Source organism: Dipodomys merriami, unplaced genomic scaffold (genome assembly GCF_024711535.1).
Source record: "Dipodomys merriami isolate MVZ:Mamm:240054 unplaced genomic scaffold, mDipMer1.0.p SCAF_55, whole genome shotgun sequence".
In the NCBI taxonomy this organism is placed as follows: Eukaryota; Metazoa; Chordata; class Mammalia; order Rodentia; family Heteromyidae; genus Dipodomys; species Dipodomys merriami.
This window is the reverse complement of record NW_027206124.1, coordinates 6,199,774-6,216,527: the sequence shown is the minus strand read 5'-3', so window position 1 is coordinate 6,216,527 and position 16,754 is coordinate 6,199,774. Positions and strand designations below refer to the sequence as shown.

Genomic DNA, 16,754 nt, shown 5'->3' with positions numbered 1-16,754 from the left:
TACTTGAGCCACAGCTCTGCTACCAGCTTTTGGGTAGTTAATTGAAGATAAAAGTCTCAGACTTTCCTGCCTGGGCTGTCTTTGAACTGTGATCCTTGGATGTCAGCCTCCTGAGTAGGACTATAGCGTGAGCCATCGGTGCCTGGCCCCTCTGGTGCTTTCACACAGATTTTTTACTGAAGTACAAAATATACGACGACACACACAGCATGCAAATTCTAAGCAGTGAATAGCTTCTTTTATTCCAGGTTACCACCTCCAATATACAGAATACTTGTAGCATCCCCAGGCTCCCTCATGTCCCTTACATTGTACTGAAATTCCATGTGTCTGATTTCCTAGGGTTAAGCTCATCTCCTTTGCTAGACCTTAAGCACTGCAGGAACAGAGTAGGATGGGTTTCTTCTAAGGACTCCTTGCCCTAGCACTGCAGAATAGCAGATGAACATGGCAGGATCTGCACTGCAGCGCTCTATGCCAGTGAGGAACCAGAAAAAGCCGCCTACAGTTGTGCCTGGTACTCACTGGTTTTGTCAGTATAGCATATGATCAAATTGCTTCACCCTGTTCTGTCCTCACCCGAACTGAGGCACCAGCTGGGGCCAGTCCCTGCGTTAATAAATGCGAGCATTCTTTCAGCCCCATCAGTGTCTCCTGAAGGTGCCCAAGGAAACTGTCTTGGGGCAGCCAAGACATAGAACTTGGGGTGTAGTCAGCACAGCTTCTCAACCAGATAGAAAGTGACAGGAGAGTTACATGAGTAATGTGAGGTCACTCATGCACAACTGCTTCCTGCCTACCCCATTCAGGTTTCCTTTCTGCAACACCACTTTAGCTGCAAATGGCTGTCAAGCTCACCAACAGTGGCGTGCTCAGGCGGGTTTACTGTCTTAAACCTGGCACCCTGTAATCAGGTCGGCGGGAGACACTGGTTTTAGAAACTGCAGGTGTCCTCCTAGGGTCAACATATCTGTTGCAGCCAAGTTCTCAATGGAGGACCAACCTGAACTTTAACTACCAAGAATCATTTTCACACGCCATGCCCAGAGCAATTACTGTGTTGTGACTAGCCTGATACTCCTGGGCCAGGGAGAGGTTACCTCCTTGGTATCAAGGAGGCAATGAAGTGGGGACACATTAGCAAAGAAGGCAAGTTTTCTAAGCAGAGTTATCAATACACCTAGATAACACACTGAGGAGCCTGTGACAGGTGTCAGCATGCTATGTCCCAGCAAACACAGAAGGCAGAAGGTTCTTTTCTGCTGAGCTGGCAGAACACTGCGTGTGGAGGGAAGTCAGGTCATCCTGAAGGACAGAGTGCTGTGGGGCAAGGCAAAGGAGCTTCGATTTTATTCTAAGATGTTTTAAAGAGATCATGTGTCTGAAAGAAAATGTCTAGTCCAGGACCACAGGTGTGGTGGGAAGTAGGTGTGAAGAGGTTCCATGGGACTTGGCTATCCAGGAGTTGCTGACAGGCTTTCCAGGAGATAGCAGGGCCCAAAGCCCTTCACCCTACCTGGAATGTGCAGATCACCACCACCTGACTCCACATGGATCTCTGATGAAGAACAAAGGGAGCAGCTCCAGAGCCTTTGAATGCTTCCATCAGGGAGACTAGCTCTTGGGGGACTGAGTTGCCCTCACCAGCTTCCTGGTTCCTAGCATCTAAAGGTACTTCTTGTTCCTTTGACTTAATGTGCACACATCAGTCACCAGGGTAAGGGCCAACTTCTGGAGCCAGAATGCCTGGGTTCAAGTCTAAGCCCAGCTTGGGGCATGGCTCAAGTGGTAGAAGGCCTTCTCCGCAAGTTCAAGGGCCCGAGTTCAGACCTTTGTACTGCCAAATCCCAGCACAGCTTTTCTGGTGGGATGACCTTGGACAGGGCCTTGAACTTTCCTGTGCTTCCGCTTCCTCGTTTGTAACAGTGGGGAATAGTACTGACCATACAGTTTCCAAGATTAGATGAATTAGCACACCTGCAAGTCTCAGCTGCTGTTATTACATTATTAGATACAAACTATCTGCACACCCTTGCCCCTGTCCCCTCATAATGGTGAATTATCACAAACCCAAGATGGGGCCAGAGGCCCTGGACTGGCCTTTGGGGGGAATCTCCAATGACTTGGCCAGTTGCCCTCAGGGTCGGTGACTTGGGCAGTGGCAGCAGGCTGGATGGGGGTGGCAGCCCGGCTTGCAGCAAATCTGCAGGGCTGGGTCCTCACCCCGGGCCATCTGGCTGGGGCCAAAGGTCATGGCTGCATCATACTGGGCCTTGAGCAGCTGGAGGTCCTTCATTGCCATCAGAGCCTCTGTAGAAACCTCAGTTGTACCATCCAAGAGGTTGTAGTTCTCACCAGGGTCCTCAGACAAGTCATAGAGCAGGGGGGGCTCATGAGCAGTCACAGGGTTAGTGGCGTGGCAGGCAGGATCCGGGGTAGTGTCGCTGTGGGCAGAGCCTGGGGAAGGGTCAGCTATGTGCACAGGGCAAGAGCCAGAGGAGGGGTCAGGGTTTGGGCTACAGGGGTCAGTGGGATTGGGAAGAGGGAGCTAGAAAGAGGATGTTACCCTGGGTGAAGAAGTGAGCCTTGTATTTCCCGCTCCGGATAGCAAAGACACCACGCACCTCATCTGGGTAGGCCGGATAGAAGAACAGAGAGTGCCGAGGACTCTAGGGTCAAAGTGAGGGGCACAGAATAGAAGTGGTCCCTTAACAGCTGCCAGCCTTTGTGGTGGATATTAGCTGTGCATCTCTTCCCTGCCTAGGAATATGAAAGGTGGTACCAACTCAAAGGTCACTCACCAAAGGAGATGGGAGGCACAGACTCTCAAGAAGTGCTGTGTTAACACTCATGGGGTAGCTGGGATTGAGGGGTCACTGGGTGAGCACTCATGGGTAGTTGGGAATGAGGGGTCATGGCCTTACCTTGCCTGTGCCTAGCAGCAGAGGGCTGAGGTCAACACCATCCAAGGTAACATTGGGCAGCGAAGCTCCAGTCAAGGCTGCCAGAGTGGGCAGCAGGTCCAGGGAGCTGGCCAGCTCATGGGTCACACCTAGGGGCAGAAGGCTATTTGGTCACTCACTTTACCAAGGTTGGCTCAGGGGTCAGGGGTCCACAAGGACAGGGTCAGAGAACTGACCAGGAGTAATATGGCCAGGCCAGAAGGCCAAGGCGGGCTCTCGGACACCACCCTCGAAGGTCGTTCCCTTTCCACATTTCAGAAGGCCAGAGCAGCCGCCACGGGACATGCGCATTGTCTCAGGCCTGGGACACACAAGGAGATCATCAACACAGAGGTGCCTAGGACCTCCTGCCACCAGCCTCACTCTTCAAAGTTAGAAATAGGGCTCCGAATGCCTGATGCTTTCCTGCTCTACCAAGACCAGTACCTCTGGTGCACCTGTACCACCCCCCAGCCTAACTTGGCCAGCGTTTCTTAAGACCCACTCCCCCCGCTTCACAATGTCTTCAGCCAGCAGCAAAAGTGAAAGGACCTCAAGGCCCTGACCTATGTCAAAGCAGGGAGTAGCCCCTGCCCTGGGTCGTACCCATTGTCTGCAGTAAAGATGACCAGCGTCTCTCCAAGTAGCCCCAAGTCCCCTATGATTGTCATCAGGGCCCCCACAGCTGCATCCAGCTCCATCAAGGCGTCTCCAAACGGCCCTCGGCCCGAGTGGCCCGTGAAGCTGCGCCCACTGAACTGAGGGTAGTGGGTGTGCTGGGGGTGGAGATGCCAGTCAGCATCAGCAGGAGTTTCAGGCAGTCTCAAGAGGATGAGGCCAGGTCACTCACATGGGAGGCGTAGTACAGGAAGAACGGGCGGCCCTGGCGCTGAGCATCAGACATCAGGTCTCGGGAGAAAGCCACATAGCGGGCCTCTAGCCCTGGCAGCCAGGGGGGCTGCGCCTCCACAGACAGGTTGGCCAGCAGGGGGATGGCCACTAGGTCCTGATCACAGCTGCCGTGGCACGGGGTGTCTGGTGGGAAGCAGGTCAGGTTCTGACAGGGACCCTGAGGAGAGGAAGGGCACTGCAGTGCGGAGTCTGGGCTCTGGGGCAGGGCTGGTCAGGTGTTTTATACCTGGTGGTTTATACCTGGTCGTGGGAATATGGAATGCCCAGGAAGCGGTGGAAACCCTGATGAGGGGGCAGAAAGGCCCCGTCTGGCCCCACTCCAAGGTGCCACTTGCCGGCTATCCCTGTAAGGTAGCCTTGGGCAGCCAAGACCTCAGCCAGGGTCACCTCCTCGAGGGGCAGGCCTCCCCGGGAGCTGGGCCCCAGGACGCCTGGGTACATGCCCATCCGAACAGGTAGCCGGCCGGTCAGGAGGGCAGCCCTGGAGGACAAGGTACAAGATGTCGAGTCCCACAGCAACAAGCAGATGCGGACCTCCCCATGGAGATGGGTCCCTTCCTCCACCCCAGAGCCCACCCCAAGTGGAGAGGGATGAGAGGCCCCCACTCACCGGGACGGTGTGCACAGAGACGCGGGGACGTAGAAATCTGTGAACCGCAGCCCTCCGGCAGCCATCTGGTCCAGATTGGGGGTGGTGGAGCTAGGGTGCCCATAGGAACCCAGGTCCCCATAGCCGAGGTCATCAGCAAAGATCAGCACAATGTTAGGGGGCCTGGCGGAGGCCAGGCCTGCAGCCACGGCCAGGGAGACGGCCCAGAGAGCCCTCATGGCACGGAACTCAGGAGCCTGTCTGCAGCGGCCTGGGAGGGAAGGAGAGGTGACCCCGCGGGCCCGGGGCACCGGCCTGGCCCAGCTCTCCCCCACTGACCCCGGCCCTCCCCTCCCTACCCCAGCCCCAAATCCCGACCCCGACTCCGGTCCTCCCCTCCCGACCCCGGCCCCGACCCCCGTCCTCCCCTCCCGACCCCAGGCCGGGCCCCGACTCCGACCCCGACCCCGGGCCTCCCCTCCCGACCCTGACCCGACTCTCCCCTCCGGACCCCGGCCCGACCCTCCCCTCCCGACCCCGGCCCGACCCTCCCTTCCCCTCCCGACCCCGGGCCTCCCCTCCCGACCCCGACCCTCCCCTCCCCTCCCGACCCCGACCCTACCTTCCCCTCCCGACCCCGGGCCTCCCCTCCCGACCCGACCCTCCCCTCTCGACCCCGGGCCTCCCCTCCCGACCCCGACCCGACCCTCCCCTCTCGACCCCGGGCCTCCCCTCCCGACCCCGACCCTCCCTTCCCCTCCCGACCCCGGGCCTCCCCTCCCGACCTTCCCCTCCCGACCCTCCCCTCCCGACCCCGGGCCTCCCCTCCCGACCCCGACCCCGGGCCTCTCCGCAGAGCACAAGGCTGCTCCCCCTTGGGACCCAGATCCAAATACTTCTCCGGAGCTCCGGCCGGCTTGGCAGAACCCGGGGCCCGGGCCTGGGTACAGCTCCCCGGACGCCTTTGAGTGCTCGCTCGGGGCTCGGGCTCCGGTGTCTAGAGGGCCCCGGCCGGGACCGTGGCCCGCAGCCCGGGGCGCGGTGGGTCGAGGTCGGTTCGGAGCCCAGGAGAGGCGGGTTGGGACGGCAGGCGGCGGTGTCCCCGGCGCTTCCGCCTCCGGCCGCCCCGGCCCCGCCGCTGGTCCCGTGATGCTCGTCGGCTCCTGATCGGCCGGGGCGGGGCGACGAAGCCCGAGCCCGCGGTAGGCCTGCCGAGGGCGGGGCCTTCTGGGCCGGGGCGGGGCCGCGCGCGCCGGCTCCGCCCCCTCTCGGCGCCGTTGACGCGGGTTCGCGCCGGGCTCGGGCCTCCGGAGGCCCCGGCCGCGGGCGTGGCGGGCGGCGTGGGCCGCTGGAGTCTCGCTCCGGCTCCGGGGCTCCGACGTGGAGCTCCGGCGTGGTGGCTGCGAATGCACAAAGCGGAGGGAGAACCGAGGAGCCCGCGGCCTTTCATGAACCGCGAGATACCGCGTGCCCCGCGTGCGGGGTTGGGGTGCCGGAGTGTCCGGACGCGGCCCCCGCGGGCCCCCACTGGCCAGCCCGTCCGGAGGTACGGCTGGCTCCGACCCCGCCCGCGCTAGCCCCGGACGCGGGCCGTTGGTCCCCTCCGAACTGCGCCCCGCCGCCCGCCGGGCCGGCGCCCCGGGACGTGGGCAGCCGGGAGGCCTTGAGGGAGGGCGGAGGCCACCCGGCCTCACGGCGGCGGCGACCGGGCGACGGCCACTGTCCTGGAGCAGGAAGCCGCCGCGGGAGGGTCGGGCGAGGGCCCCGTTCCCGGCCGGGCCGCGGGGCCGGGGGGAACCCATGAGGCCGACCCCGCGGCGGCCCGCGCTGCCCAGAAACCGGGCGCCGTAGCGGGGACGCTCGCGGCTGGAGGGCGTTGTGTGGCTCCTGCTCGGGCAGGCCGGGCCCGGCCCAGCCCCTCACCCTGCTCCGAGCCCGGAGCGCGGGCACGCGGCGCCCCTTCCCCGGGTGCTGGAGGCTGTCGTGGGGAGGGAGGGCCGGGGAGGGCGCGCCAGCCCCGTTCAGAGCTGAGCTCTGCAGCCAGGCTCCCTTTTGGAAATGTGGGCTCTTCTTCTGCAATGCACAGCGCCTCCGTGGAAGCCGCTGGGACTGGTGGAGTGCTCTGGACGCCTGGGCGTGGCCAGTTTGGTTCAGATGCTTCCCTGCAATGAATGGCAGGTCTTTCTACAGCTTGGAAAAGGATGGGATAGACCTCTGTGTGTGGAGTGGGGGAGTTGAGACTTATCAGTGGAACACTGGCTTGTGAAGAGGAACTCTGTAGCTGTGACTGGGCCAGCTCTTGGACCACCCAGGATGTGAGGCACCATTCTGTTCCTGCTCAGGAACATCACCATTATTATATAGTAGTTAGGATAGGTGTTCTGAGCAGGGCCATGAGTACCATCATGTTTGGAGGGAGCATCTTAGTTGATCTCATCTGGACAATAAAAAGGTGGAGAGGCGAGGAGACTGCATAGGCCTGCTGAATGCAACCTTTTTTTTTCTTTTTTGGTGCTACTCCTGGGGCTTGAACTCAGGGCCTGGCCACTAGATCTCTGAGCTTCTTTTGCTTTAGGCTAGCACTCTACCACTTGAGCTCTACTTCCAGCTATTTTTTTTTGGTAGTTTAGTGGATATAACAATCTCACAGACTTTCTTGCCCAGACTGGCTTCAGACTGTGATTCTCAGATCTCAGCCTTCTGAGTAGCTAGCTGAATGTTGCTTTTTAGTTGTTATGAGCAGGAGTTAGGTTTTGTCAAGGAGGAAATCCTGAGAGATCAGGGAAGAAACAGGAATCACTGTCAGACACAAGGATAGCCTCTAGTGACAGATAATGATTTTCATTGCAGTTCTCAAGAACATTCCCTGCATCATTACAGTTCTCAAATTACATAAAATTCTGTAAATGTTTTTCAAGGTTGCTAGTTGTGCTTCAATGAAATTCTTTTTTTTTTTTTTTTGGGTCTGGTTGTGGGGCCTGAATTCTGGGCCTGGGCACTGTCCCTCAGCTCTTCAGCTCAAGGCTAGCACTCTACCACTTGTGCCACAGTGCCACTTCTGGCTTTTTCTTTTTGTTTATGTGGTGCTGAGGAATCGAACCCAGGGCCTCATGCATGCAAGGCAAGCGCTCTGCCACTGAGCCACCTTCCCAGCCCCTCAATGAAATTCTTTTCTATTGTTTTCAAGGAACTAAACAAAGCTCCTGAGGGTCTTCTTGAGCAGATCTGGGACCCAAAGTGACTGCTGGCAGCAGACAGCAGACCTGGCAGCAGCAGCAGCCAGGAACCCCGTGCAGAGCTCAGAGCAGAATTGGGTCCGGGCGGTCTGAGAGTCAGCTGCCATGGCACCCTGCGAAGGTCTAAGGGCCTGCCTGAGGAATTCACAGGCTGAGGTAAACCATGACTAGGTCCTACAGGGCAGGGCAGGGGCCATTTGAATAGAAAACTTGGACACAAAAATAATTGTTTATAAAATAATAAATTATAACTATAACCACTTTGCAAATCGTTCAGTACAGTCACAAGGAATAGATACTAGAAAAAGGTGGCCTAAATCAAGTAGAGGGATGCAGTGATCACAGGTTTGGGGTTTGAAGGGCAGGTGGAATGCCCCAGGGACTGTTGGCTTTAGTCATTTAAATACAAATGTATTTAAAGGAAAATTGGTGGGGCTGGGAAGGTGGCTCAGTGGTAGAGCGCATGCCTTGCATGCCAGAGGCCCTGGGTTCAATTCCTCAGCACCACATAAGCAAAAAGAAAAAAGCTGGAAGTGGTGCTGTGGCTCAAGTGGTAGAGCGCTAGCCTTGAGCTGAAGAGCTGAGGGACAACGCCCAGGCACAGAGTTCAGGCCCCATGACCGGACCCCAAAAAAACCAAAAACAAAACACAAGGAAAATTGGTGACTTAACCTAGAAAAGCCATCCAAAGACTGCAGGAGTCAGGCAGATACTATGTTTTACTGTTTTTTTTTTGTTTTTTTTTTGTTTTTTTTTGTCAGTCGTGGGGCTTGAACTCTGGGCCTGGGCACTGTCCCTCAGCTCTTCAGCTCAAGGCGAGCGCTCTACCACTTGAGCTACAGCGCCACTTCCGGTTTTCTGGTCGTTTATTGGAGATAGGAGTCTCACGATCTCTCCTGCCCGGGCTGGCTTTGAACTGCGATCCTCAGATCTCAGCCTCCTGAGTAGCTAGGATTACAGGCGTGAGCCACCAGCGCCCGGCTATGTTTTACTGTTTAGCTGAACCCCAAGTGCCCTTGGTAGGGTCTGAAGTTCCCTCACTCCAGGGGTGTGCTGAGGGGGGACTGGGAAGGTAGCACTCTTGAGCAGTTCTGGGAAAGCTGAACACAGGAAAAGTATGAAGGGACATGGCTGCCAAGAAGCAAGGTGGAGAGATTTTGGGGGCCAAATGTGATGGTGGTTACCCGTAATCTCAGCTGTACAAGAAGCATAGCTAAGAGGATTCAGGTCCAAGGCTAGCCCAGGCAAAACAAAACAAAAACCAAAACCAGTTAAGACTCAGTCTGAAAAATTATTAAAGAACAATGGGCTGGAAACATGACTCAAGAGGTAGAGCACTTGCTGGCAAGTTTGAGGCCCTGAATTTAAACATCAGTACGGCTACAGAGGTATTATGGGGGTCAAAGGTCATGGCAGATGAGGTCACCATGATGGGTAAACAATGGTGTGGCCTCAATTACCTTAGACCATGGAGTCACTTTCTAGGGCAGAGGCAGAGGACAGCATAAAGGTGGGTTACACTTGATAGGAGAAGAGCTCATTGCCTTGCTCATGTAACTGTACTCCCTCTGTATAGTAAAAAGTATATATTTCAAAAATGAAGGGTGGGTTAGTAGTGGTGGTGGAAAAATCCTGCATCACAGGCATGTGCCCTGGAGAGCTACCATTTCTCTTGCCTTTCCTGGATGTGAGTCATTCTTCCACCTGAGCCCTGTGTTGCAGGCTAGGCCTGGCAGAATGCCCAGTGCTGTCCACATCTGAACAGAAGTACAACCTTTGGCCATGATGGCTATTCCTTGTGGAGAGGGGATGCCTAGGGCTCGGGAGGTGCTGGGAACTGGCTAGTAGCTGACACCTCTAATCAGACATTGATGCCCCAGAGTCTACTGGTCAGAGGGGAACTTTTGGAGGGCAGAGACATCACTGGGTTCACTGTAGAAGGGAAAGCCAGAGATTCCCTTGAGAAGCGCTGGGAAGTCAGCTGCTGTAGGGCAGGAATAAAGAGGCAGCATAGATAAGAATGGGAGAGGTAGGCATCAGTGATCCCACACCTGTAATCCTAGATACTCAGGATGCTGAGACCTAAGGATTGTAGTTCAAAGCCAGCCCCGGCAGGAAAGTCTAAGACTCTTTTTTTTTTTAAAGAGGTTTTTCTTGTTTTAATGTACTATGCCATTTTTTTTTTTTTTTTGGTAGTTTGAGGAGATTAGAGCCTCATGGCTTTCCTGCCCAGGCTGGCTCTGAACCTCGATCCTCAGGTCTCAGCCTTCTGAATAGCACCAGCACTAGGCTAGAATATAACTTTTTGACTCCTTAGTTTGTTGACTGGCAGAGAGTAAATCTCCAAGGGACCAGTTAAATGATGTGTTCTGGAGGGGAGAGCTTATTTCTAGGAGGTCAGATTAGATACTTGCTTTGCAGTCCTTCCAATGATTATACAGGTACTAATTCCCTATATTAAATCCCTTTCTGTTCAAACTGATCACACATGGTCCTGCCCTCTGTATCTGAACCCTGGAAAAGTTGGAAAGTCATGCTGTAATCCTAGCTACTCAGGAGGCTGAGGTCTCAGGATTTCGGTTTTAAGCCAGCCCAGGCAGAGAAGTCCCCGAGAGACTGTTATCCCCAATTAACTACTCAAAAAATTGGAAGTAGTGCTGTGCTTAAAATGGTAGAGTGCTAGCCTTGAGCAAAAGAGCGCAGAGACAGTGTCCAGGCCCTGAGTTCAAGCCCCATGACCAACAACAACAAAAAAAAGTTGTTAAATCATGCAGGCACTGAGACGTTGAGTTATGAGGACCAATGAGAGGAACATGGATGGCTTCTGAGCTTGGGATGAATGAGGGATGGAGTATAGTTTAGTTGTAGGGTGTTTGCCTGGCTTGTTGTGAGGATATGCTTCTGGTCCCAGCACTGCAAAACAGTGACATCAGCAACAACTTGAGGTGAGGAGGCAGCAGTGATCCAGATGCCAGAATCCTCAGCAAACAATAGGATAGAGTCAGACCTATTGATCACCATTATATTCCTTGTGCTTTATCCTTTGGAGTGTAATAAATGTTTCAAAATACAGAGTGTGGGCTGGAGGTGTAGGTCAGTGCTGGAGCACTTGCTCAGCATGCACAAAAATTCATGAGTCTGACCCCTGGCATTCCATGTCTGCATAGACAACAGAATGTTCTGTTCCTTTATACATTCATTTACTATTTTTCTGGAAAACAGTCATCAAGCATGTATGTGTAGTGAGTGCTGTAGCAGAATAAGAAAGGCAAATTCCTAACAATATACTTTTAAACCCTCTGGATCTAGGATGGGGGATTATTCTGTAACTCGTCCGTTGGGAGGCAGTTGGGTAAATCTTGAATGTCTTTGTGAAGTGAAATTAGCCAGATATAAGAGGAAAAACATGTACTTCATTTATGTGAGCTATCTAGCATAGGCAAGTTCACAGAGACAGGAGAAGGAATACAGGTTACTAGGAGATGGAATGGGGAGAAAAGGTAATAGGTATGGAGTTCCTGTTCACAAACATCAAAAATGATAGTGGTGAGAGTTCTACACTATAGTGAATACACTTAATGAACACTTTTTCTTGGTGCCAGTCCTAGGGTTTGAACTCAGGGCCTAGGTGCTGTCCCTGAGTTCCTCTTGCTCAAGGTTAGCACTCTACCACCTGAACAAGAGCTCCACTTCTGGTTTTTTTGGGTAGGTAAGAGTCTCATGGACCTTCAGCTTTAAACTATGGTTCTCATGGGCTGGGATGTGGCTTAGTGGTAGAGTGCCTGCCTAGCATGCATGAAGCCCTGGGGTTGATTCCTCAGTACCACATACACAGAAAAAGCTGGAAGTGGTGCTGTGGCTCAAGTGGTAGAGTGCTAGCCAGCTCAGACAGTGCCCAAGCCCTGAGTTTAATCCCCACAACTGACAACAAACAACAACACAGCACAGGAGGCTGAGATCTAAAGGATTATGTTTTGAGGCCAGCTTTGGTAGAAAAGCCCACAGGACTCTTCCAAAATAACTAGCAAAAAAGCTGTCTAGAGGTGTGGTTCAAGTGGTAGAGTACCAGCCAAGCAAGCTAGAAGTCCTAAGTTCAAATACCAGCAAAACAGTAACTACCTCCACTGCCCCCCCCCCCCCCCCCCAGTGTGTGAGTGGGTAATGGTTCTGTAATCCGGCTACTTGAGAAGCTAAAACTGGAAGGCTAGCTAGGCAAATGTTTATAAGTTACTCAGGAGGCCAAGAGCTGAGGATTACACTTTGAAGCCAGCCAGCCTGGACAGGAAAGTCCATGAGACCCTTATCTCTGATTAACCACCAGAAAACCAGAAGTGGAGCTGTGGCTCAAAGTTGTAGAGTGATAGCCATGAGCAAAAAAACTCAGGGTCAGGCCCCAGGCCCTGAGTTCAAGCCCCCCCCCCCCCCCACACACACACATGAAAGAAAAGAAAAAGCTAGAAATTCCAGGCTAGAAAATCTTTTTTTTTTTTTTTTTTTTTTTTTTATGGGTCTGTTTGTGGGGCCTGAACTCTGGGCCTGGGCACTGTCCCTCAGCTCTTCAGCTCAAGGCTAGCGCTCTACCACTTGAGCCACAGCGCCACTTCCGGCTTTTTTCTTTTTGCTTATGTGGTGCTGAGGAATCGAACCCAGGGCCTCAGGCATGCAAGGCAAGCGCTCTACAACTGAGCCACCTTCCCAGCCCTGTATAGAAAAATCTTAAGAAACTCCTTTTCCATGTAGGGAAGCTGGATGAAGTGGAACATAGAGTTCAAACAATAACAAACCCTAGTAATGTATGAAAACTTAAATAAACTCTTTAGTAATTTACAAGTCAAACTGTGTAAAAAATCAGAGTAACATGCAATTAAGAATACTTACACTTTTAAGACTATAACTCAAGTGGTACTTGGATATTTATAGCACAAAATGCTTATGGGGTAATCTGGACAGCAGTGGTTCACACCTATATTCTTAGCTACTGAGGAGGCTGAGAACTGAGGTTTGTGGTTTGAAGCTAGTTGGGACAGACAATTTCTCCTGCCTCCTATCTCCAGTTAACCAGCAAAAAGACAGTAATGGAGGTGTGGCTCAAGTGGTAGAGCACCAACCTTGGGTGGAAAAAGGTAAGCTAGAGCAATGATTTCAAGCCCCAGAATCAGAAAAAAAGAAAGCAAAATGACAACAAAAGACCCTGAAAAGATGTGTGCACAGTGGTACATGACTGTAATTCTAGCACTCAGGAGGCTGAGGCAGCAGGATGGTGTGTTTGAGGGCAGCCTTGGCGACGTACAGATTCTGTGTCAGAAACAAAAACAGACAACAAATAACGCTGAAAAGCCAAATCTAAAGAAAATGTCTTAGAAAAAAAATCAGATTCAAGATAAACTAGAATGGCTATGCCTTTAGATATTATATAACTTAGAAGCAATAGAAAACCTACTTTCAAAAAATATACTGGGATCAGATAACTTTATAGTCAACCTAGTACTCCTGAGTTCCTGCTATATGCGGATGGTCAGGAGACAGGAAAAGGTCTGAGCTAAAGAGAAAGTTGGGTGTGAATGTCTGGATGAAGGTTTAAGCTCTGACTCATCCACCCAGGAGAAAGGGTGGGCAGCTAGGGGTGGGGGACTGGACACAACCGAACCAGACAGGCCAGGACCTGACTCTGCGGGACCCTCCTCATGGCAGGAAGATAGCATCACAGGAATCACAGAATTGTCACAAGACAATGTGAGCCTCTGAGGAAAGTAGGCCAGAGGAAGCCATGGAGAGTGACGGGGCCTGAAGTCAGGCCAATCACCTGATCAGAAGAGGCCAGACTTCGGAACAGCTCAAGAGGCAGAACCCCCATCTAGCAAGTTGGAGGCCCTGATTTATGGGAGGCTGGAAGAGCCTGAGGTTATTCTCAATAAAAACAACCTCCATTATCCCTTGCTTTCTTCTTCATGAACCCAATTAGGAGGACATTTACATGTGTAAAGTTTTTGGCCATTGGGCTGGGAATGTGGCTTAGTGGTAAAGGGCATGAGCACACATGAAGCCCTGGGTTAATTCCTCAGTGCCACATACACAGAAAAAACCATAAGGGTTTCCTGTGGCTCAAGTGGTAGAGCACTGGCCTTGAGCAAAAGCAAATCAGAGTCAGTGTCCAGGTCCTGAGTTCAAGCTCCCCCCTTCCCCCCAATATCTGGCAATTACTGTTGGTATTTGCCAGCAGTTGTGGAACCAGGGACTTGTTAGTTTTGAGATTCATTAACTGTGGGCCAGGCACTATATGAACACAGGCTTGCTGTTACCATGGCAGTATGAAGGCCAGCTACAGCTGGACACCATTAATCTGTCAGTAGCTGGTTGGCAAGGATGAGATTTTTCTACCACAAGGGCTCAGCAAAAAGCAATGGCCAAAGGCCTGGAAGGGATGGATGGATGGGCTACTTGGAAGGTGGGCTGGCATCAGAGACTCATGGGGCCATGCGTTCCAGTCTGGAAAAGCTGGGCGGAGGCAGTAAGGCTCCAGGCTCTGGGTCTGTTCTGGTCAAGCACAGATTTCACGGTGGGCTAGGAAGAGTGAGGTGGCCTGGAACTGGTTGTGGCTGGGGAGGGAAGAGACTTCCTTTGTTCCAGTCCTACCGCTCCTGGACTCTGGTGAACAAGGCCTACCTGGGGGAAAGGGGTGAAAGTAAGGCAGGTGAAGTAGTGGAGGGAGGAATCAGGGAGAGGATGGCCAGGCAGTTGCTGAGGCCCGAGGAAGGGGGAGGGAAATGGGGCAGGAAGACCCCGTAGCCAAGGTCGGGAAGCAGAGTTTCCTCTCCCGGGCTAGGTCACAGGAAACCCAGCCCTGTGCTTCCCGTCGATAAGGGCTACCCCTTCCTGCTTCCTGCTCTTTCCCCACCTCCCATCCTGCCGGGTCCCCGGGGACCTGCGGCCTTGGGACGGCCTGGGTGGGGAGGAGCTGGCCCGCTTCCCCAGAGCCTAGGCGCCCGGCTTGAGGAGGCAGGGCCAGACCGACGGACAGCCCGGACGGCTTCGCCTGGTCAGTAGCCTAGGGAGCAGGCTGGCCCTGGGGGGCGGCGGGGAGCGGCCCAGCCGGGCGCCGTGCTGGAGTTGGGGGGCGGCTCGGGGCCGGGCCAGGGTGGTCTCCGGCCTCCTCCAGACTCGGGCCGCCTGGGGAGGCCGGGGCCCAGGGGCCCCCCTACTACTGGGGAGGGCTCCCGGCCCGCGGCTCCGTGAGGTGTGCGTGCCACCCAGGAAGCGGCTCGCTGCGGGACGGGGGTGTTCGGCGGGGGGAAGGCGGCTGGGGCGCGGGGCCCGGGCGCGGGGCCGGGCCCGTCCGCGGCTGGCACGCCGCTCGGGCGGCGCCGCTCCCGCGCGCTCCCTCCCGCCCACTCGCCGCCCCTCCCGCGTTGCCACGACAACCAGGGAAACCAAATTCACCTCACCGGCGTCGCAGGTGGAGACTCGTGGCGCCCCCTCCCCTCAGCCCTTCCCGCAGGTCGCGCCCCCACCCTGCCGTCGCTAAGGTGACGGGGAGGGGGCGCCTGCGGCGGCGCGGGGCCGCCCCGGGTCCGGAGGGCCGCGGGGAGGGGGCCGGCTCCACAAACTCGGCCGCAGTGGGGATCTCTGGGAACCCTCTGGGTGCGGTCGGAAGCGCTGACGGGGGGGGGGACACCCCGTCCGGGGCCCATCGCCCCCGTCGGGGTCCATCCCCGGCACGCCCCCCGGGCCCCATCTCCCCCCCCCGGGGTCCAGCCTCCACTTCGGGGTCTATCGCCCCCCGGGGTCCATCCCCCCCATTCCGGGGTCCATCCCCCGGTGCCCCCCAGGCGCCCATCGCCCCCCCCGGGGTCCATCCCCCCCGGCACCCTTTCTCGGGGTCCATCGCCTCTCCCTCCCCGGGCCGGTGCGCCGCTGACCCCGCTACCTCTGCGGGTCTGGAGCGGGGGTCGGTAGAGTGGGAGGCAGCGAGGGGGGAGGTTTCCAGCCCCAGACCTCAATTCTGCTTCTCTCCCTCTCCCCCGCCCGGGGGTCCTCCAGCCCCGACGCGGCCGCCGCCGGCTCCCAGGACCCGCCGCCGCCGGGCCCCGCGGCGGGCGGTGGGGCCCTCGCCGCCCGCCACTCCCACCGCGAGCCCGGGGCGCCCCCGGCCCCGCCTCGAGCCCCCCCGGCTCCCGCCCCTCCCGCCGGACGCCCCCGCGGCCCGCACCGCGCGAGGACCCTGGCCGGCCGGCCCCCGGTCTCCGCCTCGGCGCGGCCCCCTCGCCGCCCCCGCGCCGCGCCGGGCGCGGGCCCCCTCCCCCCGCCGCCCCCGCCCCCGGGGAAGGCAGGCGCCGCGCGGAACCCGGGCCGATGCAGCTGAGCCGCGCCGCCGCCGCCGCCGCCGCGCCCGCGGAGCCCTCGGAGCCGCTGTCCCCCGCGCCGGCCCCGGCCCCGGCCCCCCCCGGCCCCCTCCCGCGCAGCGCGGCCGCAGGGGCTCCGGCGGGGGGGCCGGGGCGCCGCGCGGAGTCCCCGGGTGCCCGGCAACCGGCCGCGAGCTGCCTGGGCCCCGGCGCCGGCACGGGGATGGACGGCCCCGGGGCCGGCGCCGCCGTGGTTGTGCGCGTCGGCATCCCGGACCTGCAGCAGACGGTGAGCCCCCCCCCCCCGAGCCCCCCGCGCGGCCCCCTCCCCCCCGCGCACCCCGCGCCCGACCCCCGACCGCGGCCGCCCGCCCCTCCCCCTCCGCTCCGCGGGACCCTCCCCGCAGCCGGGCGGGGCCGGGGAAGCCCGGCCCCAGGGCGGGGCCCGGGCCGTGCGCGGCTCCCGGCCGCCCCTCGCGGGCGGGCCGGGGCTCGACGCGCTCACGACCCGCTCCGCCGCCGCAGAAGTGCCTGCGACTGGACCCTACCGCGCCGGTGTGGGCCGCCAAGCAGCGCGTGCTCTGCGCCCTCAGCCACAGCCTCCAGGATGCGCTCAACTACGGGCTCTTCCAGCCGCCCTCGCGCGGCCGCGCCGGCAAGTTCCTGGACGAGGAGCGGCTGCTGCAGGACTACCCGCCCAACCTGGACACGCCCCTGCCCTACCTGGAGGTGCGGG

The 16,754-nt window shown here is 57.1% G+C and overlaps 2 protein-coding genes across 7 annotated transcripts in view; one reads left to right on the top strand and one right to left on the bottom strand.

Annotated features, from left to right (window-relative positions):
* Positions 1-212: 212 nt before the first annotated feature.
* Arsa (arylsulfatase A) lies at positions 213-16,617 on the bottom strand. Of its 4 annotated transcripts, none has more exons than XM_069999739.1 (9): positions 16,567-16,617; positions 4,465-4,714; positions 4,095-4,335; positions 3,793-4,011; positions 3,549-3,718; positions 3,140-3,264; positions 2,925-3,052; positions 2,567-2,669; positions 213-2,472 (listed from the first exon to the last, which is right to left on the bottom strand). In XM_069999739.1, the coding sequence occupies exons 2-9, from the start codon at positions 4,680-4,682 to the stop codon at positions 2,138-2,140; spliced, it is 1,539 nt and encodes a 512-aa protein (XP_069855840.1). In that variant the 5' UTR covers positions 4,683-4,714; positions 16,567-16,617; the 3' UTR covers positions 213-2,137. The 4 variants fall into 4 exon arrangements, with proteins under 4 accessions (XP_069855840.1, XP_069855839.1, XP_069855841.1 ...); XM_069999738.1 differs by lacking the exon at positions 16,567-16,617 and adding an exon at positions 5,340-5,680; XM_069999740.1 differs by lacking the exon at positions 16,567-16,617 and adding an exon at positions 5,340-5,674 and having other exon boundaries at positions 213-2,457.
* The window catches only part of Shank3 (SH3 and multiple ankyrin repeat domains 3), a 59,642-nt gene continuing 58,892 nt past the window's right edge, over positions 16,005-16,754 (top strand). The window contains exons 1-2 of one of the 3 annotated variants that reach the window (XM_069999735.1): positions 16,005-16,307; positions 16,544-16,747. In XM_069999735.1, coding sequence (XP_069855836.1) covers positions 16,029-16,307; positions 16,544-16,747 — 483 coding nt within the window. In that variant the 5' untranslated portion in view covers positions 16,005-16,028. The remainder of the gene's footprint in view (positions 16,308-16,543; positions 16,748-16,754) is intronic. The other 2 variants (XM_069999737.1, XM_069999736.1) reach the window with 2 other exon arrangements.

Excerpts from the sequence above, each read along its gene's own strand:
- Arsa (XM_069999739.1), bottom strand. The coding sequence starts at position 4,682 with ATGAGGGCTCTCTGGGCCGTCTCCCTGGCCGTGGCTGCAGGCCTGGCC. Across the intron at positions 3,719-3,792 it reads TCCTGTACTACGCCTCCCAT|CACACCCACTACCCTCAGTT; the intron begins GTGAGTGACCTG and ends CTCCACCCCCAG. Across the intron at positions 3,265-3,548 it reads ATCTTTACTGCAGACAATGG|GCCTGAGACAATGCGCATGT; the intron begins GTACGACCCAGG and ends TGTGTGTCCCAG.